The sequence below is a fragment of the Mustelus asterias genome, chromosome 6 (assembly GCF_964213995.1).
Source record: "Mustelus asterias chromosome 6, sMusAst1.hap1.1, whole genome shotgun sequence".
Classification (NCBI taxonomy): domain Eukaryota; kingdom Metazoa; phylum Chordata; class Chondrichthyes; order Carcharhiniformes; family Triakidae; genus Mustelus; species Mustelus asterias.
Window position 1 is genome coordinate 51512207 of NC_135806.1, and position 26730 is coordinate 51538936.

A 26730-nucleotide genomic window follows, 5' to 3' on the forward strand; every position below is an offset into this window, starting at 1 on the left:
TATTTGTCTGAGCAGGAGGCTCTGTTGACTGGTCAACTTATAATCCCCACAGAGATGGATTGTTAGGGTTTAATACTGGGACTACTGGCACTGCCCATTCAGCAAATTGTAATAGGTGTATAATGCCAAGTTCCTCTAGATGTTTCAATTCGGCCTCTACTTTGACACCTAGGGCATGGGGCACCGGTCGTGCCTTGAAGTATTTAGATCAGGTCTCTGGGTCCATGTAAATCTTGGCCTTAGTGCCACTAATCTTCCCAAGGCCTTTTTGGAGCACTTCAGAATACTTCCCAATTACTTTGTATAAATTACCAGTACCCCTTTTAAAGATCTGTTGCCAATCCAAGTGAATTTTCTTTAGCCATTTCTTTTCCAAAAAGCTGGACCCTGGTCCTTGCACCACTATTAGGGGTCTCAAACTATCTGTTGCATGTGCATAACTGGAGTTACAGTGGTCCCAACAATACGTAAGGGCTTCCCAGTTTATGTGACCAGTCGAGCCTTGGTGTCCCGCAGGCTTAAAGGCAAGATGCTCAATTAAAGTTGTCTCAAGGTGTGCTCCCCAATAATAGATACAGTGACATCTGTGTCTACCTCTATGTCTAGGGGGGTGGTCTTTTACATGGAGTTTAATCTTATTGGAGCCACTTTGGGTGCAGCAATCCAATTCAACTGCATCAATTCCTCATTCTAGGGCTGGTTTATTTGTACAGCCCTGCCCTGAGGTGGCTTTGCCCTTCAGCCTGAGCGCTAAAACATTTTGCCTGTTTTGGTAGCCGTTTTGGTAGCCTTGTCTGGGGCGGACTTTATGACTACAAGTTCAACACAGATGTACTTGCTCCCCACTGTATTGTGGACAGACTCCCCATTTTGTTCTGGAATCTCATGGCCTCCGCCTCCAATCGCCCTTTCTTGGCAGCAAATAGGAGGCGCAAGTGTTATCCATTGTGGACTTGGTTCTGTGGTATGGTGATCATCCAAGGCTGAGGACAGTACCATCAATGGACCCCTGAAGCTCCTGAGCCCCTTTTTCCACGTTTTTGCAAGAATGGGCCTGTTCTATGGCTATCTTGAGGTCCAAAATTGATTCAGTCAGTAACTTCCTTTGGATTGCAATATTATTAATTCCACATACTTCAACAATATTGTGCCTTGAAGAAATGTATTTAGATCATGCTTTTTGTGAAGGGAATGTTTGAAACTTCAGCTTTGATTGTGGTGCCGATTTGTCTGCTCCAGGCAGCCCATGTGCTGAGAATGCAGAAGAATAATTGATACTTGTTATTGGGGAGTTTGTTTTAATCTGAATTAATGCAGTTTTATTTATTTTTGGGTTGTCCCCTGGAGATTGACGTCTGGGACCTGTTAGAAAATGGGCATCTCTCTCCAGAGGTGTTCTGGAGGTTTGAGGACTAGCAGCCCGCATACCAGCAAATCTGCTGTTTGCTAACTGATTTTAAAGAGGAGTTTACAGCTATGAGGAATATTGCTTAAATTGGAATTAATAGAGGTAGGCTAGCAGTTAAGAGTTGTATCTTGTCATGTTTAAGTATTTCAGTTGGTAAAAGTTAGGCTAATTCTTTTCATTATAGTTAAACGGCATTGTTAAATAAAGTTTGTTTTAATAAAAGCTTCGTCGTGGGCCAACAGAATCACACCTGGAGTGAAACACCTTATTTTTTTATGCTCACACTAATGCCAAAATCAGAAATAGTTGGGGTCTCGGCTAACGTCTGTGTACCTTTGAATTTCCGAACTGGTCCCTAACAAAATTAAACAATCTCTTAACATTTCCAGAAGTGCTGACCCGTAAATTCAGTGTTCCACCAATTTCAGCAGTCTTGTCAAGAATTCAGTGACTGTTTCCCCAGGGAGCCTAGTGGCCGTGTTAAAACTGTAGTGTTGCAATATAACGAGACGGTTTAGGGTCATAGTAGTCTGATGCATATCTACCAGTTCAAGAGATATTAAATCCAAGACTGCTGAGTAGGATACTGCTAGACGGGAGACCTTATTGAGTTAGAATATATAGGATGGTATAAAAGGAAAACACTTGCAGATGCTGGAAACCTGAAATAAAAACAACAAATGCTGGAAATATTCAGCAAACCAGGCAGCATTGGTAGAGAGAGGAAAAACAGAATTAAGTCAGGTCAATGACCTTTCATAAGAACTCAGAGGAGCTATAAATGTAATAGATTGTAAGCAAGTGAAAGGTAAGAAAGAGAACAAAAGGGTAGGTCTTTGGTGGGGTGGAAAACGGGAGAGATTACATGATGAAAAAGTTGGTAGCACAGAGTCAGAGAGAGTCCGAATAAGACAAATAAAGAGACAAAGGACCGTATTTTCTGGCCCCGTTGTGGATGGACCCGCCACGGAGATCCAACTATAAGTCCATTGAATTTGGCAGGATGGACGATCCCCACAGTGGGCAGGGCTGTAAAAACCCACCCAAAAGATATATCCGGAGGAGATGTGAATAGTAGCTGCTGGCCAAAAAACATACTGTTTCTTAGATATAAACCTATGCAGAAGTTGGATGGAATGTCAGATGGCCTTGCAGAAAGTGCTCCTAACTCTGCCAAACAAATCATTGTGGCACAGAGCCAATAAAGCAAGTGTAAAACCAGAACCTGCAAGTGGAAAGAAAACAAAATTGGTCAGAAATTGTTGAATTCAATTTTGGAAGTCCAGAATTCCGTCAAGTCCCGAAGCTAAAGATGAGCTGCTGTTTCCCAAACTTATGTTGAACATCATTGGAACATTGCAGGAGGTCTAGGACAAAACGTCAGTGTGGGAGCAAGGTGGAGAGTTAAAATTACAGCTTGGGTAATGTAGGTGTTCTGCAAAGGAATCATCCAATCTCCATTCGATCTCTCCAGTGTAGGGCAGACCATGTTGATCAGCGAATGCGGTATCCTAAAGGGAAAGAAGTACATTTAAATAGAAGGAGTGTTTGGGGCATTGAACGGTGAAGAAAGAGGGGGTGCTGCACATCTTGCACTTGCATAGAAAGATGCTTTGTGAATGGAAGAGAAGTGGACCAACGTGTCATGGCCCTTTGAAATGGTGAAACGGGAGGGGATTGGTGGGTGTCACTCTGGGGATGGTGGTGGATAACCCATTAAATACAGAGGCAGGAGGGTGGGAAGGTGAGCTCAAGATGAAACCTATTGTAGTTATGGGAGGGAGGGGCAGGGATGAAAGCAAAATTGTGTAAAATGGTATGGACACTGAGGTGGGGAGATGGTGGTTCGTCCTTGGTTGAGGAAAAAGGATGATACGTTAGAAGTACTTGTCTGTGAGATTACATCAGAACAGATATCAATTATGTATAAGATAGTTATGGACAATCAAAATCCATAATGTTGTTTTAAATTAAACTATGAAAGTAGAAAGGTGCAGAATTAAATTAATGCAAAAACTTAAGTTAGGAAAAACCTCTTTACTCAGAGCTAAATATTTGGCATAATCTGCCTGGCAGGGTGATAGAGACACAAATGCTAGCAATGTTTGAAATACAGTTGAATAAGGTGGGAGAGCTGCTGTGGGCACTAGGGAAATGGGTTTGAGTTAGCTGATTTTGTTTGTTCTTACGTTGTCATTACACACAAAGATGAAAGTTAAACTTGATTTGAGGCTCAGATTTGTTCTCACTCTTGTTTCTCTTTTGCATTTTCCTAATTCTTTTAATCTAGTGTTTTCAATTTGAAATACCAGTAATGTTGTTTCTTAGATATAAACCTATGCAGAAGTTGGATGGAATGGGAGATGGCTTCGCAGGAAGTGGCCAACAGATTCCTAACTCTGCCGAGCAAACCATTGTAGCACAGAGTCAACACCATCAGCAGTTTCTTGGTAAGCTCCATTGAGTTACCTCAGTAAACTTTTAATATTGATTATGATTTGCAGCTTTCAAGGTAAGTTTATGTTGTGTACATCTGCAAATAAAACACTCTAGATTTTTCAACTGAAATAAAAGAATCGTGCAACTATTTAGAGTGATGTGCGTTAAATGACGAACTAGGAAGCAGCACCAGAAGCAACTGCCTTCTGCTCAGCCACATGCCACTCCACGGAACAGAAGGGATGGACACAGATGCAGTTCAAAGGAGATTATACCCCACTACAAGGTCTACAGATAAGATCAACTTCCGCAACATACCAGAGCAACAGTGCCAACAGAAGGCTCAGACGTTCGCAGCAGATCTTTGCTGAAAGTTGGAGCCTCCTGAAATAAGATCTCCTTCCAAGAGTGGACATGTGTTGCTAGTCCCAATCAAGGTCACCACAGCCTGAATTTCTCCACCCTCTGGCCCCTTCACAATCTGCTACTCGCCAGTCTATTCCCCAGGTGACCAATGCCATCTTTACCAAGGCTGTCACGATTGTCCACTTTGCTAATGATGAGGCCAGGCAGGTATAGCAAGTTCTCACTTTTGCTGCAGTGGCTGGATTCTCATAGGCACGGGGAGCAATACGCTGTCTCATTCAAGCACCCCCAGATCAACCAACAGTCTTTGACAATCACAAGGGATTCTGCACTATTAATATTCAGCTGATATGTTACCACTGGAAGATTTTCATGTATGTTTATACATAATGTCCTGGAAGAACATAGAGTAGGCAATTTGGCTCTTTGAGGCTGCTCCACTATTCAACAAAATCATGGCTGATCTTCTACCTCAAATTTACCTTCTTACATTATCTTGTTCCTCAGTTCCCAAAGTACCCAATAATTTATCAACTGATTCCTTGAATATATTCAACTGTTAAACTCCACAGCTTTCTGGGGTAGAGAATTCCAAAGATTCGCAACCATTTGAGTGAAGAACTAGCCCCTCATCTTCGACCTTAATGGCCAGCCCTTTATTCTGGCAATGTAAAACTATGTTATAGTTTCCCTAGCCCTTAAAGAACATTCCCTTTATACCAGAAATGGATCTTGTGAATCTTTGTTGCACTCAGTTGATCTTTCTCTACACCTTAGCTATGACTGTAACACTATAATCTGCACTTCCTCCTTTCCATCTCTATGAACAGTATGCCTTGTCTGTATAGCATGGAAGAAACAATACTTTTCACTGTATACTAACACATGTGACAATAATAAATCAAATCTATCTAGGGCGAGTTAAGGGGACCAAAGCTGCACACTGTACTCCAGGTGTGACTTCATCAATGCCCTATACAATTGTAGTAAGACTTCTTATATATTCTAATGCCTTTGTAACAAAAGCTAAAATACCATGCTTTCCTAATTGCCTGCTGTGCTTGCATATTGACTTTCTGTGACTCGTGTACAAGGACACCCAAGTCCTTCTGAACCAAACATCTCCCAGTCTCACCTTTGAAGAAGGTATTCTTTTTTAAAATTTTTCTGACCCATGTGGATAACTTCACACTTCACCGTCTATATTTCATTTGCCATGTTCTTACCCTTTCACCCAACTTATCTATATCAGTCTGTTTGTATTCTGCTCACCACCTTACCACCTAGCCTCCTACTGTCAGCAGACTTGGATACGTTACACTCAGTCCCTTTATCGAAGTCACTAATATATAGTTTAAATAGCTGAGAGCCAAGTACTGATATTTGTTGCCCTGCTTGTTACAACCTACCAACTCAAAAATATCCCATTTATTCCTACTCTCTGCTTTCTGCCCACCAATGAATCTTCAATCCATGTGAATGTATGACACCTCAATCCCACGAGTCCCAGTTTTTGTGCAACAGCCTCTCATGTGGCGCCTTATCAAATGCTTTTGAAAAAACAAATACACAACATCCACTGGTCTGACTGATTGATCCATCTTACACTTTTCTGATCTAGCAATAGATTTGTCAAACACAATTTTCCTTCAAGTCCATTTTGATTCTACCTGATCTTGATTTTCTAAGTGCCCTGTTACCACATCCATGATGATAAATTCTTACAGCATTTTGCTTGCTACTAATAGAACATAGAACATTACTGCGCAGTACAGGCCCTTTGGCCGTCGATGTTGCACCGACCTGTGAAACCAACCTAAAGCCCATCTAACCTACACTATACCAATGTCAGGGGATTTCTCCCCATTTAGCCCCATTAATTTCTTCAGTACTATTTCTTTGTTTATATTGATTTCTTTACGTTCCTCATTTTCACTAGACTTTTGGTTCCTGTTATTTCCAGAATGTTTTGGTGTCTTCCATCATGAAGACAGAAACAATGTAGTTGTTCAAAGCCTCTGCCATTTCCTTATTGTCCATTATAATTTTATTTGTCTCTACTTCTAATGGGCCCAGATTTACACTCACTCATCCCTTCCTATTTACATGCTTGTCAAACACTTACAATTTGTTTGAATATTTCTTGCTAGTCTATCTGGTCATCTCCTTTCTCTTTTCTTTTCAAGTTCTTGGACCTCCTTTGCTGCATCCTAAATTCCTTTCAATTCTCAGACTTACTACTCTTTCAATATTATATATCCCTTCCTTTGATCTAACATTATCTTTAACTTCCCTTGTTATTTATGGTTAAACTTCTTCCTATGGGGTTTTGTACCTGAAAGAAATGTATAGTTGTTGCCAATTGGGTCTTTTTTTAAATTTTCTATTGTCATGTTTTTAGCATATATTCCCATCTACATTAGCCAACTTGCCCCTCTTACCTATGTAGTTAGCTTTGTTCAGATTTAAAATCCTAGTTTTGGACTTAACTCACTTTCAAATTCAGTATAAAGTTCTTTCATACTATGATCACACTTCCCCAGATGCTGTTTTGGTTTGTTTTTACCATAGCCTTAGTGGAGTTGTTGGCATTGTCTTGCTTCCCGTCTGGCTTTCTTCAAGCCTCAGGCCTCGTCTCAAATGTTATCCACCCATCCCATTTTTCTTCTTCCTCTTCTGTTTTTATCTTCAATTCCTCCTTTAATTGTTGCCAGGACAAGGCTGTTGGGTCTTTGTTTCCAGTGTTCATGCTTGGCCATCTTTCTATCTCTAACTGTACTCAACCCTTTTGACTCCTAAATATCTAATCATGTTCGAAGCCACCCATTTATCTTTCTGTCCATCCAACTGATTCTGAGCATCCTCTGTCTTACTCTCATTTCAAAAGTTGTTAAATTCCTCTCATCTTTTTTCTTTTAAGTCCAACTCTCACATTCATAGAGTTGAACTCTCAATACTCGTGACTATAGCACTCTTTACTGCACACAAGGTTGTTTGTAAACTTCCTCATTGCACAATACTGGATCCAAAATGACCTATTTCCTAAAATATAAAAGAAAATACTGTGGATGCTGGAAATCTGCAATTAAAAACAGAAAGTCCAGAAAGATGCAATGCTGTTTTTTGAACTTTATTGGAATAGTCTAGGAAGCTGAGCATATGTATTTAGTGACTTGTGGGGCAATAAATTCATGTTTATAATTAATAGAAAGTGCAGTTTCAGCTACATAATCCAGCGTAATAACACATTACTATGAATCTATGTTGAACTAAAAAATTGTAAGTAGCCATATAAATACAGCAACTATAAGAGCAGGTCAGAGGCTGACACTTTGATGGTGAATCGCTCCCCAAAATCTTTCCAGTGTCTACAAGGCACAAGTAGGGAGTGTAATAGAATATTCTCCACGTGCAGCTCCGACAGCACTCAGAAGCTTGACACCACGCAGGACAGAGCAACCCACTTGACCAGCATCCTATTCACCATCTTAAACATTCATTCACACCACTACCAGTACACACTAGCAAGAGTGTGTATGATCTACAGGAGGCATTTCAACTTGCCTCGGCGTCTTCAACAGCACCTTCCAAACCCATGACTTCTATTTAGAAGAATAAGGGGAGCAGGCAGATGGGAAGAGTGCCACCAGCATATTCTCCCCATGATCACATACCATCCTGATTCTGGAATATATTGCCATTCCTGGAACACAAGATCTAACAGCACCGTGCGTATCTATAGCACAGGGACTGCAGCAATCTAAAAAGACAATTCACTACCTCCTTTTCTAGGCCAATTACAGATGGACAATAAATGCTGGCCTTACTAGTGACATGGATGTATAAAACAAAATTAATATTACATGAATGAATCTGTATGAAAAGTCAATAGTCTTTTCCATGACAAAGAACAACACCCCTGCTCTTGACCATTTAATATTTGTCATTACTTGCAAAGCTCCAAAGGCCCTCTCATGGTGCTAAATCGCGCAAGGTCTTGTCTTATCAGATGAGCAATGGTAATAAATTTTGTTTTTGATTTATTTTCATGATAGATGCCTCTCGTGCTCTTCCTGAATTTGTAGAGCTCGAGGTTGGAGATGGTCCATTGTTGGATGGAATCACTCTTGAGGATCTCAGAACACTGCAGATTCTTTACAGAGAGCACTGTGAGGTAAGGAATTCAGGACCGTTAATTCAAATTTTTTTTAAAAATTCAGAATATACACAATTCAAAAGTATATTATTAATCCTTTTATTGACTCAACTTCACTGTAAATGTTGCCAAATCTTTACTAATGCAAAGCACAATCATAAAACAGACCTATTTCTTTTTTGAATGTAAAATACTGCGGATGCTGGAAATCTGAAAAAGAAACAGAAAATGCTAGAAATACTGAGCAGGTCTGGAAGCATCTGTAGAGAGAGAAACAGGGTTAATGACCACTACTTTATGACCTCGCTCGGGCGAGGCTCGTAAAATCCCATTCGAGGCCAACGGGAGAACAGAGGCCAACGGAGGATTCCGGGCCGGTTGAGGCAGTAAAATTCCGGCAAATGTTTCAAGTCGTGACCTTCCATCAGATTTGGGAAATATTTAAAATATAATAGATTTTAAAAAGATGAAACGTTGGAGGGTGGTGGAAAAACACAAAACGGAAGAATCTACAAAAGGGTAGAAGACAGGAGACATGAAATGCCAAAAGGGAGTGGTAATGGGACAGAATTAGAAAAACAATGGCCGGAATTGTCCGGCCGTTCATGCACCGCTGCCACTACCAGTGAGAATGGAGAGATTGGCACTCAGCTAAATCTCCATTCACTGAGGTGTGAATAGTAGAATCATGAGCAGCTGCCATTCAACAGTAAAACCTAGAAAAATAAGGTTATGACCAGAATCTAAAAGAAAATGAGTCGACCCAGAAGACTCTAAAGTGCCTAACCAAAATATGATGTGCCGTTCCTCAAGCTTGTGTTGAGCTTCACTGAAACACTGCAGTACACTGAGGATAAAGATATCAGCATGGCAGCAAGATGGAGAATTAAAAGTGACAGGCCACCAGACACAGGGTCATGCTTGTGGACTAAGCAGAGATGTTTCATAAAACAGTCACCCAATCTGCATGGGTCTCCCCAGTGTAAAGGAAGCCTCATTGTGAGCAGCAAATACAGCATGCTGAATTGAAAGAAGTACATGTAAATCACTGCTTCGCCAGGAAGGAGTATTTGGAGCCATGATGAGGAGATAAGAAGTAAAATGGCAGATGTTACATCTCCAGCACATACATTAAAATGTCCCTTTGTAAGGGGACAGGGTGTTGGATTCAACCCTCCCCATTTCACCGTCTTAAAGGTTATTATGTTTCTAACATTCCTCAGTTCTGATGAAAGGTCACAACCTGAAATGTTAACTGTTTCTTTCTTCACGGCTGCTGCCAGGCCTGCTGACTATTTTCGAGATAACTTATCTCATATAATCTTGAGAGGACTTCTATGTGTTATGGATTGTAAACCAGTGCATCTCTGTTTGATTAGTCACGTGACATGTAGTGACATCATCAGAGACATTCGCTGGTTTTTCCTTCTCTTCCATTCTGGACTATAAGCAGGCAACATCTTTCTAATAGAGCTGACTAACTGGTTAAGTAACATACCGCCTGGCAACCTTTTCATCCCTTTGATCTTGCTGTATAAGTGAGCTCATCACATTAAAATATAACAGTAAAAGTTAAAACTGGCGACAAGATGTGTTTTCCAACAAGTCCGTTGCCAGAGACCAGTTTTAGACAAAACTGGCGACCGACAAGAAAATAGTCAATTTCCAACAAAATAGTCAAAGAAAAATTCGCTTAAACCTGGACCTGGCATCATTGAATAGTTTCCAGAAGACCACCCCACCATCATTACGGCAAAACTGGCTATGGGAATCGGGTATTAGCAAAGGCTAGGGGTAGTGATTAGATTTTAAAATTCAAAGGAAGTACTCCTGACCCAATTCTGAAGTCATGATGATGAAATCTACCATGATGGAAAGAACCATAGAGAAGATAAATGAGTTGTTCGCAAGATTTGGAAAGCCTGAGCAATTAGTCTGTGATAACAGAACACAATTTATGCCTAAGGAATTAGTGGATTACCTTAAGGACAATTATACAACACATAAGAACTGCACCAAATCATCTGTCCACTAATGGATTGGCGGAGAGACTGGTACTGAAGCATGCGTCCAATTGGAACAATGTTCATGCGAAAACACAAAATTTGCGTTCAATTTTGTTCTTGAGAAGGCAACTGAGAACCAATTTTGATTTACTGATATCACCTAGAGCTACAACAACAAGCGCAAGTTATTCACAGTGAACTTTGAAACAGAAGTTTTAATCAAGGAGGAAGAGTTTTAGCGAGAAACTACTCTGCAAATGAGAAGTGGGTACCCGCAACCATTCTAGCTAAGTCGGATCTGATTTCTTACACCATACAACTTGATGAGAGAATTTGAAGGAGATACAGATCAAATCCTCGCTTCAAAGAGTAAGTTAGCTGAACCTGTACCAGAAGGGCTTACGTCTGACACCCAAGATTGTGAAATTCCTGGATCCAGGATTACTTCAGAACCTAGTTCAGATTCTACTCCAGTGGAACAACCCATATCTATGGAAGCTGACAAGGAAGCAACTTCACAAGATGATGTACCTGATATTTGTGAAGAATAGACCACCGAGGATATTGAAGATAAGACTCCAAAATGTTGAATCTTACCAAAACAAAATCAGTGTCCACCAAAATGACTCTTATTAATTGTACATAAGTTATGTTACCAAGTATTATCATATACACACGTTCATAATGGGTAAATGTTAATGTTTAAAGTTCATTGTTGAACTATTGAAGTAAAGGGGAGGGTCATTATGTAAACCAATGCATCTGTTTGATTAGTCACATGATGTGTAGTGATGTTGTCAGAGACATTTGCAGGTTTTCCCTTTCTTCCATCCTGGACTGTAACACCTGTCTAATAAAGCTCGACTCAGAGGTTAAATAACCCACTGTGTGGCAACATTTTCACCCTTTTATCTTGCTGTACAAGTGAGCTGACCGCATTAATATATAATATTGTGCATATCTGACCAATGCAGTATGACATTGAGAATTAAATTTCTGGAGAGAACATCCACCCTCCATTTCAGATTTTTACTTTAGGCAACTGCCGACTTCTTTCTCGTTCAAATTCAGTTTCTTACTTTAAACACCGGAAGGCGCAGTCTTCAGTTGTATCAACTGCAGAATCAGGTCTTTAACAAGCTCATGTTACACAATCCAACATGAGGCACTCCAGTAAATCATACTGCATGATCCCAGTATGAGTACACAATTCTTTATGGAGCCCATGATTCATGATGAGAATTCAGGTATATCATACTCCACAATCCAGCATAACTATAACTACAGTGTTCATTTATACCAATTCGACTTTGCGTCATTACATTGCATGCACGCTGCCACTAAATTACAATAAATCAATAGACACACAAAGCAACATTGGATGTAACAACATGGAGCCAAGAAGATCTCAACCTCACCTACTCATTCTGTTTTTATGGTTATCTGGTACACTTAAACTCTTCCAATCACTTCATTACTGTAAACACAATGATAGATCAACATTTCCCAGATACTGATGAATAGCCTTCACACATTCCTTCAATTCTTCATCCTTGCATTAGGCCTCCTTCCCAAAGTATCCCTGTTTAGCAGAAAACTGTTTTAACTCATTGTGTGCGGATCCCACAAACAAAGATATGTACAAGTAATGTGAAACCATTTTCCCCACAGTCGCGGAATTTTCCAGCCCCACCTGCCAGTGGGATCTTCCAGTCCAGCCGAAGCCAATTAACTTTTGGCTGGCTCGCTACATTCCCTGCTACAGGGCCCGCCACACCAGAGCCAGAAAATCCCGACCCAGGTCTTTAAAAGTAAATACAGAATAATTAAACTAGCATCTTCATTTCAAACCAGTTAAAGCTTCTGTTAGAATGGACAGAAGAATTTCAAATGAACTTGTTAACATCACATCCTGTTATCTGTCATGTAATGTATAAGCTTCAATATCGAAAGTTTCTTCTTCAAAGTCAAAGATGGCCTTACATTTCTTTCCCCCCTATAAAGAGCTTGCCTTTTTTTAGCTGCTAGGAACAATGAATCTTTTCAATTGTATTTGTTGATGGAACCATTTCTTTTGCTCAGAGTTTTTTGTTACTTTATAGGCAATACTGGATGTAGTAGTGAATCTTCAGTTTAGCCTAATTGAAAAACTATGGCAAACATTCTGGCACTATAGTCCATCGACTTCAAGTGATGGGACCACGATCAGTCAAACCAGGCAAGTTTGTATTCAGATCTATTTGGCTTTCACAACTTGGCCAGTTATATTAAACTGGGGGGAACGTAACAGTTAATTTTGGCCCATTTTAAGGCCCAAGATCGGTGATGCACTGCAAGCACATGACAAAACCAGAAGTGTAAGGCCCAAAATTGGGTCTGTGGCTTCATTTTAATAACACAGGTCAGCTTCCTGATCCATCTGCAGTTTCTGCTTTTAACTTGCCACCTGTACAGAAATCTGACCACGTTGGCAAGTTAAAATATCCCTCCCTTTGTCACAAATTTCAAATTAGCTTGGACGTCAGTTACTTTTGGTGCTGCCACATGCTAAATTGGGCCCAATAGAGGGATAAAATTCATCATATAATTACAGATGATAATCTGTCACTTATTTTAATAATCATTGATTTGATTCTATATCTGTCGTCCTGCAGTGAGAATGAGATAGAAGGTAGACTACCAAAGGCAAAGCTCACTGCTCTGTGCAAGAATGATTCCGTTCTCAAGTGGATGTGTACCTGCGATCATGTAATGTACCAGGCTCTGGTGGAAATCCTTATTCCAGACGTCCTTAGACCTATTCCTAGTAAGTACTACCACAAGTTGTTTGTCTAAATTTGAAAATTTAGTCCTAAAAAGCAAACGAGAAACAAATAATGACCATTGATCAAAGTTGTAACTCAACCCAGCATACAGACAATTTCATTTTTTTGTATACACTCAACTTCTTCATATTTTTGGATATACTCCCACTTCAGCCGCAACATGCTATAATCACATTAGTAGCCAGCCTCAATTTTACATCCCACAAATGGATGCTTAACTTGTACCTTATAACTGGGTGCAAGGATCAAATAGGCAAAACATGTTGTATTGCAAGGAGGCGCAGCCACACAGTGTAGACCCCATGTGGTGAACAAAGATAGCAACTACCCACATCCAGGTTAGCTATCTTTATGCTCAGCACATAGGTCGACCCCTGTTTGTGGAGGGAATTTTCAAGTATGCAAAGGTCAACACATATGCCGACATCTGTGGAGACTTACATTATGGGATGAATGCAGTTCTTGGTGGCATGTTGGCAGGTGGGGGAGGTCATAAGATTTAGCATCAAGCCATGGATGCCATTCCCACCACCTACCCAGCAGCCCCCACTGCAATTTTACTGGTGGTGGGGAGGTGTCAAGAGGCTGGTCTGCCCATGGGACAATTGAAGCCATTCTCCTCCACCGCTGGGGTTTAAGCCTCAGTGGCAGGTGCCCACGCCAAGTGTGCAACCCAATGGATTTCACTACTCAGCTGGTGATAGGCAAGGGGTTAGGTGGGGATGCCTCCTTTATGAGCCCCCTGTGCTCATCAGAGGCTTCACCAAGGTCGTCCCACCCCGACCTTTCCCCTCCTTGGTCCAACCCAATTCTCCACCCCCATTACCATGGCCTGCAAGCCTGGCCCAAGCAAGACCCCAGATTTATCTTGAAGTCCGGCACCATCACAGCATGCCTTCTTTGAGTCCGGCTGCTGTGCTAGCAGTGGCCACAGCTTCCAGTGGAGCTGATGGGACAGCGAGCTGCTGGTCATTTGATTGGCTGGCTGCTCTCGGAGGGGGAACGTTCTCCCAGGATTGGGTGAAAATGCCACCTCGAGCCAATTAACAGCGTAACAACCATGTGGAGGTGGGCTCACCTCCAACTTTTACATTGACAGCATCTCCCCTTCCAAATCCAGCCCGATGTTAAAGATATGCAACAGATATTCTTGATTCAAATGAGTTTCCTTGTGCACAGATTTGGCCTGAATAAAATTTTTATTCTCCTGTGTCTTAAATTATGACTCTTCAGGACCCATATCCTGCCTTCTTTGTGTTAAAATGAAAATAAGTTAGAAATACCCTTTTCCATGGGTAAAATTTTAAGGATGGCGAGTGAACCCACTGCCATTAACACTCACTTGAGCATTGATTGGCAGTGTGGGATCTGTCCGAATTTGGAAGGAAGACCCGCTGACTGATTGGCTGATAGCGCTCCATCCCGGCCTGGCACTGCACTGCGGTGGCCAGAAACGTACTGCAATGCTCTGCCTGGAGCTATGTTTCTGGACCATTCTAAAGGTAGGTCCCAGGGGCAGGAGTGTTGGGGGCATCCTGTGGGGCTACGAGGGGGCTGATCGTGGCATTGAGGGTAGGTCAGGTGGGGAAAGGATAACTGCAACTCCAACATCCCAGAGGGGGCCTTCAGAATGAGGTGTCACCACCGCCTGCCCCCCCTTCCCGCCCTTCTCATCTGAGATGGGGGAATTTTTTTTGTCAGTTTCGCCTGCCTTAAAGTTGAGGCTGGGCAGGATAAGGTTCTTAAGTGGCCAGTTAAGGGCCTTAGGAAATTGTGTTGGTTCATGGGTTCCTGGGTGAATCATATCCATTCAATTTTATGCTCCTCCCACCTCAGAACCCTCTGGGTGGGGGTTGGGGGTGGGTGGGGGGGGGGGCACAGAGTGCGGCATAGAATTCTGCCCCATGTGTTAAAATGTTAATCTGCTTTAGTAGAAAATGTGATTTTTCTTTTGCTTTACAAATACACAGGTTTATAGTGATAACTTAACAATAGGAGTTATTCCTTTTATCTTTGTAAGCATGTGTTAATTTTTCTGTTGTGAGATGATCCTGTCCTGCAGTAGATAAACATTTGTTATCAGTCAATTTAATACAACATGTAGTCACATCTATAATTCTCCTCAGTGAGTTCCCAATTTCAGCAAACACATTTAGGAAAAACACCAAGTGAGAGCAATGCATTTCCCCAGAGTATGCTCTGGTGTCTTTCATAGCTCGGTTAAAGAGCAACATCAGCTGAGGCTTTGGAATGAGTTACCTATCTGGCCTCTTTGTTGGAGTTTATGATCAAGTACCATAATACTTGTCAAGGAAATTAATGATTTAGCAAAAATAATTTCGAAGTTTTTAGTTGATTTTTTTAAAAGCATGCTTAAACAAACAAACTAGGCAGCAAATAATGTAGATATTGAAGCAAATAATGTACTTTTGTTTTTCTGTTCTCCACAAGAATGAAAATTTGCAATTGACAATAGCATTCATTTCTGTTGTGAGCCACTTCTCTAATTGAACTTTTATGTTGGTGTAATTACTGTAAGATTGTGACCTGGTGCTTTTACTAAGGACAATGTGAGATTTGTTGGCCCTGATTTTAGGGCCTCTGCCCAGTGGAAGTGAGGTACTTCCACCCCAAAATCATAATACTGAACTTGTTGCTCCATTCTTAATCCCAGTGCCTCTGCCACTGTTTTAGTTGGGGCCTCAACAAAGATAGGCTGGACGCCTGGCTGAAGCAGGTTTTATTATAGATTTCAAATCAGGATCTTGATAGTTTAGCCACAAAAAAATGTAAGTAGCATGCAGTGTTAATCTTAATATGTAGGAATTGTCATTTGAAGCATACCTGAAAGTGCACTGAACTGCACAGATTGTTGTTGTTTGTTTGGAGATAACTTGATTCGATTTCTACCAGTGTTTAGGACTTGGAAACCTTTATTAACCACTTTTCCACCTATCTTTATATTCTCAACAGACTTCAACATTGTACACTCGATCCCCTCATCTAAGTAATTAATATAGATTGTGTATAGCTGAGATACTAGTATTGATCTTCTGGTATCCCACCAGTTGCAGCCTATCAAAATGCTCTAGTCCAAATCCTCTGTTTATTCTTGGTCTCTGTTTTCTGTCAATCCTCATTTCTTGCTAATATATTGCCCCTATCCCATTGAACCCTAGTTTTGCATAATAACTTGTATGGCATCTTTTTTGAATGCTTTTTGAAAATCCACTGATTCCCCCTTATACATCTTACTGGTTACATCCTCAAAAAATTTGAATAATTATCAAACATGATTTCCTTTTCATAAATCCATATGGACTCTATTTAATCACGTTATGATTTTCTAAAGGCCCTGTTAACTGCTAATAGATTCTAGCATTTTAGCTACTATTAATGTTAGGCTAACTGGCCTATAGTTCTCCATTTTTACTCTTCCTCCTTTCTTAAAGAGGGGAGTTTTGTTTGCTACCTTCCAGTCCTTGGGAATTCATCTAGAATCTTAAGGAATCGGAAGATCAAAACTAATGCATCCACTATCTCTGGAGCTCTTTCAAATGACCTAAAATGGCGCCGGAGCAAGGTGACTTCTTGCAATCTATGCCCAGCATAGCTTCTAATTCTATTTTTTACTCTCATTCTGTGCCTCTAAAACTTCATTCTAACTCTTTTACACCCCAGCTATGACTGTAACACTACATTCTGCACTCTCTCCTTTCCTTCTCTATGAACTTTGTCTGTATAGCATGCAAGAAACAATACTTTTCACTGTATACTAATACATATGACAAAAATAAATCAAATAAAGAACCCAGGGATTCGGGTTCTCAGGATAAGGGATTTGTCACCACTCAATCCCATTAATTTCTCAGAACTATTTCTTTACTTATATTAATTTCTTCAAGTTCCTCACCCTCGCTAGAATCTTGATTTCCATGTTAGTTCTGGAATCTTTTTTGTGCCTTCCACTGTGCAGATACACTGATGCATCCGGAAGGCAATAAGTTACTTGGATATTTTGTTCCAGGAGGCATTCACACCATTTAAACTAGATACTTCAGATTTGGTCAGAGGCAGAGGTGTGACTATGAATGAGGCAGTTATGGGAATCCAGAAAAAAGCCCTGGAGGAACCTCAGCACTTGTCCAACAGGTTCGCGGTTTTTGAAGCCTGTGTGAACAAGAGCAGGGACTGCAGGGAAGGTGAGCACACTGACCACAACACCGCCGTGTGGGAGGAATACAAGTTAAGAATCAAAAGGAATGTAGTAGTTTTAGGAGACAGTATGCTTGGGATTGATACTATTCTCTGCAGCCGAGAGAATGAATCTCAAAGGCTGTATTGCCTACCCGGTGGCAAGGTTAAGAACACCTCCTCAGGGCTGGAGAGGAAACCTGGAGTGGGAGGAGAAAAATCTAGTTGTTGTGTTCCACTTGGTACCAACGACATAGGGAGGACTAGAAAGGAAGCACTGCTAAGAGAGTATGGGCATCTAGGGGCTAAAGTAAAAAGTAAAACCGCGAAGGGAATAATTTCATGAATTGTTACCTGAGCCACAAGCAAATTTGCATAAGGTAAATAAGATCAGAGTTGAATGCTTGGCTCAAATTTGGTTTAGATTCATAGGACACTGGGATCAGTACTGGGGAAAGAAGTTGTTGTTCCCATGTGATGGCCCTCATTGGACCGCTCTGGGACCGGTGTCCTGTGAATTGTAAAATAGAGCTATAGAGAGGGGTTTAAAATAAGTATTGAGAGGAGAGTTAGAAAGTTCTGCAGTGGGTAAGTTGCTGGAAGGTATTCTGAGAGACAGGGATTGATTATGGACAGTCAGCATGGCTTTGTGAATGGAAAATCATGTCTCACAAATTTGAAGGGGTAATCAAGAATGTAGATGAGGGCAATTGATGTTGTCTACATGGACTTTAGCGAGGCCTTTGACAGGGTACCACATGGTAGGTTGTTGCATAAGATTAAATCTCACGGGATCCAGGGTGAGGTAGCCAATTGGATACAAAATTGGCTTGATGACAGAATTGGCTTGATGGCAACAAACTACCCAGCCTTCAGGAGAACAGTGACTACGACAACTGAACAACGAGGAACACTACAGACAGTTACCCACAGATCCAACCAAAAAACGCACCCGTCAGCTCAACAGACTGATCAAGACCTTTGATCCAGACCTTCAGAGCACCCTCCGTGCTCTCATCCCACGTATTCCCCGCGTTGGAGATCTCTACTGCCTCCTGAAGATACAGAAGGCAAACACACCCGGCCGTCCCATCGTATCGGGCAATGGGACCCTGTGCGAGAACCTCTCCGGCTATGTCGAGGGCATCCTGAAACACATTGTACAAAGAACCCCCAGCTTTTGTCGCAACACTACAGACTTCCTACAGAAACTCAGCACACCTGGAGCAGTTGAACCAGGAGCACTCCTCATCACAATGGATGTCTCGGCACTCTACATCCCCCACTCGGCATCCCCCACGACGATGGCATTGCTGCTACTGCCTCCTTACTCAATGCCGACAACTGCCAATCTCCAGATGCAATTTTACAACTCATCTGCTTCATCCTGGACCACAATGTCTTCACCTTCAACAACCAGTTCTTCATCCAGACACACGGAACAGCCATGGGGACCAAATTTGCACCTCAATATGCCAACATCTTCATGCACAGGTGCGAACAAGACCTCTTTACCGCACAGGACCTTCAACCGATGCTATACACTAGATACATCAATGACATTTTCTTCCTTTGGACTCATAGAACATTACAACGCAGTACAGGCCCTTCGGCCCTCGATGTTGCGCCGACCAGTGAAACCAATCTCAAGCCCATCTAACCTACACTATTCCAATATCATCCATATGTTTATCCAATGACCATTTAAATGCCCTTAATGTTGGCGAGTCCACTACTGCTGCAGGCAGGGCATTCCACGCCCTTACCACTCTGAGTGAAGAACCTACCTCTGACATCTGGTGAACAATCACTGAAACAACTATATGATGACATCAACAAGTTCCATCCCACCATCAGACTCACCATGGATTACTCTCCGGAATCAGTTGCATTCTTGGATACGTGCATCTCCATCAAGGACGGTCACCTCAGCACTTCACTGTACCGCAAACCCACGGATAACCTCACAATGCTCCACTTCTCCAGCTTCCACCCTAAACACATTAAAGGAGCTATCCCCTACGGACAAGTCCTCCGTATACACAGGATCTGCTCAGATGAGGAGGATCGTAACAGACACCTCCAGACGCTGAAAGATGCCCTCATAAGAACAGGATATAGTGCTCAACTCATCGATCGACAGTTCCGACGCGCCACAGCGAAAAACCACACCAACCTCCTCAGAAGACAAACACGGGACACGGCGGACAGAGTACCCTTCGTCGTCCAGTACTTCCCCGGAGCGGAGAAGCTACGACACCTTTTCCGGAGCCTTCAACGTGTCATTGATGAAACGAACATCTCGCCAAGGCCATCCCCACACCCCCACTTCTAGCCTTCAAACAACCGCACAACCTCAAACAGACCATTGTCCGCAGCAAACTACCCAGCCTTCAGGAGAACAGTGACCACAACACCACACAACCCTGCTACAGCAACCTCTGCAAGACGTCACACTATCTGTAACCCCCACAACTTGACTGGGCTTGCAAAATCTCACTAACTGTCCTGTCTGGAGACAATACACATCTCTTGTCCTGGCTGGAGACAATACACAAGCCTTTAACCTGTGCTTAATCCTCTCTTCACTCACATTGTCTATACCTTTAAGACTTGATTACCTGTAAAGACTCGCATTCCAACCATTATTTTGCAAATTGAGTTTGTGAATTTATATATGCCCTGTTTGTGAACAGAATTCCCACTCACCTGATGAAGGAGCAGCGCTTTGAAAGCTTGTGGCTTGTGCTACCAAATAAACCTGTTGGACTTTAACCTGTGTTGTGAGACTTCTTACTGTGTTTACCCCAGTCCAACGCCGGCATCGCCACATCTTGATGACAGAAGATAGAGGGTGGTTGTAAAGGGTTGTTTTTCAAACCGGAGGCCTGTGATCAAAGGTGTGCTTCAGGGATCAGTGCTGGGTCCACTGTTATTTGTCATTTATATTAATGATTTGGATGAGAATTTAGGAGGCATGGTTAGTAAGTTTGCAAATGACACTAAGATTGGTGGCATAGTGGACAGTGAAAAAGGTTATCTAGGATTGCAATGATCAATTGGGCCAGTGGGCTGACGAATGGCAGATGGAGTTTAATTTAGATAAATGCGAGGTGATGCATTTTGGTAGATCGAACCAGGGCAGGACTTACTCAGTTAATAAGAACATAAGAAATAGGAGCAGGAGTAGGCCATCTAGCCCCTCGAGCCTGCCCCGCCATTCAATAAGATCATGGCTGATCTGACATGGATCAGTACCACTTACCCGCCTGATCCCCATAACCCTTAATTCCCTTACCGATCAGGAATCCATCCATCCGCGCTTTAAACATATTCAGCGAGGTAGCCTCCACCACCTCAGTGGGCAGAGAATTCCAGAGATTCACCACCCTCTGGGAGAAGAAGTTCCTCCTCAACTCTGTCTTAAACCGATCCCCCTTTATTTTGAGGCTGTGTCCTCTAGTTTTAACTTCCTTACTAAGTGGAAAGAATCTCTCCGCCTCCACCCTATCCAGCCCCCGCATTATCTTATAAGTCTCCATAAGATCCCCCCTCATCCTTCTAAACTCCAACGAGTACAAACCCAATCTCCTCAGCCTCTCCTCATAATCCAAACCCCTCATCTCCGGTATCAACCTGGTGAACCTTCTCTGCACTCCCTCCAATGCCAATATATCCTTCCTAATGGTAGGGCGTTGGGGAGAGTTACAGAACAAAGAGATCTAGGGGTACATGTTCATAGCTCCTTAAAAGTGGAGGCACAGGTGGACAGAGTGGTGAAGAAGGCATTCGGCATGCTTGGTTTCATTGGTCAGAACATTGAATACAGGAGTTGGGACATCTTATTGAAGTTGTACAAGACATTGGTAAGGCCACACTTGGAATACTGTGTGCAGTTCTGGTCACCCTATTATAGAAAGGATATTATTAAACTAGAAAGAGTGCAGAAAAGATTTACTAGGATGCTACCAGGACTTGATGGTTTGAGTTATAAGGGGAGGCTGGATAGGCTGGAACTTTTTTCTCTGGAGCGTAGGAATCTTAGGGGTGATTTTATAGCGGTCTATAAAATAATGAGGAGCATAGATCAGCTAGATAGTCAATAACTTTTTCCAAAGGTAGGGGAGTCTAAAACTAGAAGGCATAGGTTTAAGGTGAGAGGGGAGAGATACAAAATAGTCCAGAGGGGCAATTTTTTCACACACAGGGTGGTGAGTGTCTGGAACAAGTTGCCAGAGGTAGTAGTCGAGGCAGGTAAAATCTTGTCTTTTAAAAAGCGTTAAGACAGTTACATGAGTAAGATGGCTATCGAGGGATATGGGCCAAATGTGGACAATTGGGACCAGCTTAGTCGTTTAATAAAAGGGCGACATGGACAAGTTGGGCCGAAGGGCCTGTTTCCATGCTGTGAACCTCTTTGACTATAAGTTAACGAAAGAGGACCAGGTAATAGTACAAGGGGTGATATGGCTAATGATAAAAGAAGTGTGACAAGAAGGGACAGAGCACACAAGCGAGTGCACCAGCAAATAGGGTCAGAATGGGAAAAAGTAGTAAAAAGATGGAATTAAAGGCTCTTTATCTGAATGCATGTAGTATTTGGAACTAGGTGGATGTATTGCTAGCTCAGGTACAAAAATATGAGTATGATATGATCATTATAGAGATATTCACCTGGATTCCAAATTGACAGATTGACAATGGATGCAGAAGTGCCACCCTCATATCCAGCAGAAACTATTTTTCTCTGGGGGGAGGGGGGAATCAGTGATGGGAAGTGACTCCCACATGCATGAAACCCAAATTCAACAGAGCTATTGAAACTCGGTGCTAAGTTCAAACAGAGCCTAATTTCGATGGAGCAAGGACCTCATCCTGCACAGTGCAACTTACATATTTTTTAGAGTTAACATCAATGTCTTGAAGGACAGATAAGGTTTGTGAAACTGTCAAGCTGTGAAGTTATTTAAATGGGCGGCCCTTTAAAAATTGTAAAAACTGCCTGCCTGTGTCTGAGAGTTGAAACAAAAAGTATTTTTGGAGTTTGAGTAGCTGTTTGTTGACATGAGAACTATTGTTTAGCATTATTAATGCTTTCTTGCTTTCCACAACCTATCATTATCACAGGAGTGACGGGATGGTGTAAGCTCACAGTTTGATTGAAAGCTGAAAGACATTAAAGGATTAGCTATCTTCATTTTTTTTATTCATTCAAGGGAAATGGGCTTCACTGGCTCGGCTAGCATTGATTGATCATCCTGAATTGTCCTTGAGAAGGCAGTGGTGAGCTGCCTTCTTGAACCACTGCAGTCAGTGCTGTTAGGGAGGGAGTTCCAGGATTTCGACCCAGTGACAGTCAAGGACAGTCAAATCAGGATGATGAATGGCTTAGAGGGGAACTTCCACGTGGTGGTGTTCCATGTATCTGCTCATGATGTGGAGTTATGAGTACAAATGTTTGATTTTATAAAGGATTACCTACTTAAGATAATTTAAATGTATCGAATGGATCAGTTGGGATCGAGATGATAATGGGCCATTGAGGTGGGTGGGAGGTCATGAGCTGGCATGGGGCAATAAGGGCCATGGGGGTGGATGGGTGCATGAGTTAGCATGAATTGACACAAAGTTAATATAGGGACTTATAGGGCATCAGAGCTCTGTTGAAGGGTCTTCCAGACTCGAAATGTTGGCTCTATTCTCTCTCCACGGATGCTATCAAACCTGTGGAGGTAGCAATGTGACAGTTTTTGTGCTGTTGAAAGTGGGAAGGGGAAAGTAGAATAACAGGAAAGGTCCAGAATAGGTTAGAGGGCCAGGGGATATTAAATAACAAAGATGTCATGGAACAAAGGCAAAGAAAGTAATAATGGTCGTAGTGAAGAAACAAAGCACTGGTCCAGAATAAGTGGCAGGATAATGAACACCTCTGTCTGAAAGCAAAAGCATGAAAACAGTATGCAGACTGGCAGTTGGAGAAATTATTTTCCCCTGAAAGAAGTGGAGGCTGGTTCATTGAGTATATTCAAGGCTGAATTACATAACTTTAGAATCCCTACAGTACAGAAGGAGGTCATTTGGCCCATCGAGTCTGTACCGACCACAATCCCACCCAGGCCTTATTTCCATAACCCCACACATTTACTCTAATCCCCCTGACGCCAGGGTTAATTTAGCATGGCCAATCCACCTAACCCACACATCTTCGGACTGTGGAAGGAAACCAGAGCACCCGGAGGAAACCCATGCAGACAAGGGGAGAGAGTGCAAACTCCACACACACACACACACACACACACAGTGACCCGAGGCTGGAATTGAACCTGGGTTCCTGGTGCTGTGAGGCAGCAGTGTTAACCACTGCCCCACCATGCCGCTCCCTCGATCTTTGATCGACAAGAGAGTCAAGGGTTTTGGGGAGAAGACAGAAAGTGGAGTTGAGGCCGCAATCAGGTCACCCCCTCTGAATAAATAACACCACAATGGAATGTTGTCCCCATTGTCTCTTGCTCCGCTCCCAACCCCTCATCCTCCCAGTTACTATTCAGTTGAATTCGGAGTTTGCAATATTCAGGCCAGGCTTTCTCTTCCTGTCGCCATACTGCCTACAAAGAGAAGGAATATTATGCAATAAAATTATAATGTGCTGTGCATCCAGATTGTTTCTCTCTCTCTCCCCCCCGCCCCCCACACAGCACCCCCCCCATTTTATAACCTACATTGAAAACTAACCATCCAGGAATGCAATGTGGTGCCTCTGAAAGCTAGGACTGTATCACCATTCCTCTCCCTGGAACCATGTTGCATTCAGTGCACTCACCCCGCAAGACTGAAATCTGCAGCACTTTGGCGAAAGCAACCCGCACACTACAACCAAGCACTGTCAACACCGAAATGCATTCCCCAGGTTGGAGGAATAAATGCTTGGCCGTGTGTAAAGGCATTTTCAAAAGTGTATGGAACAAATAGTGCCGATTTTCTTAGTTGTAGAGACTGTTCACTGTGTTTTCTTTTACAGTTCCAGGTTCTTGATGAAGTTAAAACAAGCCTCAGTTCTTTTATTTTTTTTAAATGTAATCAAACAGGAGATGAAGTGGTGGATTTTGTAATGTCCACGTTGCAGGTCATAGAAAATCTGTTTGGATTTACACCTCAGAATGGCTGTTTATCTTTCTGTCTCATCAGTTTCATTCATTCAAGTGCTGCTGACCTTTGCTTTGAGTCTCTGTCTCCCTACGCAATGCAGGAAAGAACTTAGCAACATTTATATCAACATCAAAGAGAAAAACCCATCAGTCTTTGGAAAAATGCTGGAATTTATTACTGAGGGAGTCTTAACAATGCACTTAAATAATGTATGATCGGACAAAACCAGCATGCTTTTATGAAACATAGTTCATATTTGATCAAATTGATGAAGAGTTTTTTGAGGAATAAATCACACTAAATAATCTCTACAACTAAAATGTAAAATTTGGATACCCAAAAGACGTTTGATAAGATGCTTCACAAAAGATTAAACTATGAGATAGGGTTCCTGGAGTTCAGGATAATATATTATGTTACAACTGGTCCCCAGATGAGGCCCTCAAGTTTCCCCTCTGTGGGAACTATCTCAGCAAGAGTCCCAATTTGATAAATTCCAGATAGTGTACCCCCTAATTGTTATGACCCCTGTATGAGGAGGGATGAACACAGTAAGACGTTTAACAACACCAGGTTAAAGTCCAACAGGTTTATTTGGTAGCAAAAGCCACACAAGCTTTCGGAGCTCTAAGCCCCTTCTTCAGGTGAGTGGGAATTCTGTTCACAAACAGAGCATATAAAGACACAAACTCAATTTACATGAATAATGGTTGGAATGCGAATACTTACAACTAATCAAGTCTTTAAGAAACAAAACAATGTGAGTGGAGAGAGCATCAAGACAGGCTAAAAAGATGTGTATTGTCTCCAGAGGTATGAACAGGCTCCCTTTCTTTATTCAACTCCTTTGGCTGGTCTCAACAAGATTTATTTTAAAAGATCCCTTCCCATTCGGATACCTTTCCTCAGTCTCAATATATTTATTTTTTAAATGGAGGCAATTTAACCAGGTTTTCTTGAGTTTATTAGCTACTAACCGGGAGGAATATAATGAAACACATTCACATACATTTGCAAAGATTAGAAATGAGAAGCGAGTCCAAAGTAAGTTTTTTTTAAAAAGATACACGGATCAGGCTTTGACTTGTCCATGAGGAGCAGATGGTACAACGTCGCAGCCGTTTGAGATTCATGTTTCCAGTAACACTGACTTAAGTTGAGTTGTTGGTTTTCAGATTCCTAGTCTGTAGTTTAGCTGAAAAGTTGTTCTGCTTCCTTTACAGCCTTAGCTGACTTGGCTTGCTCCAGCGTTCGGAGACAGCAAGGCATTTATTTTTATGTGCCAGAGCAGGGGGGACTCTGCTGGCTTTTTGTTTGGGTGCCATACACTCTGACACACCCAGCACGGTGCTTCTGGTGTGGGATGTGGGAGTTCCTGGAAACACCTAGCCTCCCGGAGGACCACATTTGCGCCAGGTGCGTGGAACTGCAGCTCCTGAGGGACCGCGTCACGGAACTGGAGCTGCAGATTGCTGACCTTGGTCTAGTCAGGGAGAATGAGAGAATAATTGACATGAGTTATAGGGAACTAGTTACACCGGGGCATCGGGAGGAAGACACGTGGGTCACAGTTAGGAGGGGTAAAGGTCAGAAGGGTAATGTACCAGAGAGTACTCCAGTGACTGTCTCTCATAATAGGAAGGGCTCGGTGACAGGTGTGAGAGTGGAGAGGAGTGAGCAATTAGTGGAGGGGTCACCTGTGGTTGTCCCACTCCAAAACAAGTATATTGTTTTGGATAGTGTGGAGGAGGATGACTCTCCAGGGGTAAGCCACAGTGACAGGCTCTGTGGCCCGGAAAGGAAAGAGAGGGGTTAGGAGAGCAATAGTGGTGGGGGATGCGTCGGCTAGAGGCACGGACAGGTGATTCTGTGGGTGCCAACGGGACTCCAGGATGGTAGTCTGCCTACCTGGTGCTGGGGTAATGGATGTCACCGAGCGGATAGGAGGCATCTTAAAAGGGGAAGACAAAGAAACGGATGTCATTGTACACATTGGTGCAAATGACGTAGATAGGAAGAGCAGGAGGATCCTACGAGAGCAATTCAGGGAGTTGGGAAATAGACTAAAAAGTAGGGCCTCCAGGGTGGCCATCTCTGGGCTGCTCCCAATGCCTCGTGCCAGTGAGACTAAGAATAGGGAGTTAGTACAATTGAATGCTTGGCTAAAGGACTGGTCTAGGAGGGAGGGCT

General features: G+C 42.4%; 1 protein-coding gene across 5 annotated transcripts in view; it reads left to right on the plus strand.

Moving 5' to 3' along the window:
* Positions 1–26730, plus strand: part of rfx3 (regulatory factor X, 3 (influences HLA class II expression)) — a 348433-nt gene that overhangs the window by 254820 nt on the left and 66883 nt on the right. For 4 of the 5 annotated variants that reach the window (XM_078214298.1, XM_078214297.1, XM_078214301.1 and 1 more), the window contains 4 exons: positions 3737–3858; positions 8269–8387; positions 12478–12597; positions 13034–13181. In XM_078214298.1, the coding sequence (XP_078070424.1) occupies positions 3737–3858; positions 8269–8387; positions 12478–12597; positions 13034–13181 (509 nt within the window). Of the gene's footprint in view, positions 1–3736; positions 3859–8268; positions 8388–12477; positions 12598–13029; positions 13182–26730 lie in introns of all 5 variants that reach the window. The other variant, XM_078214299.1, reaches the window with a different exon arrangement.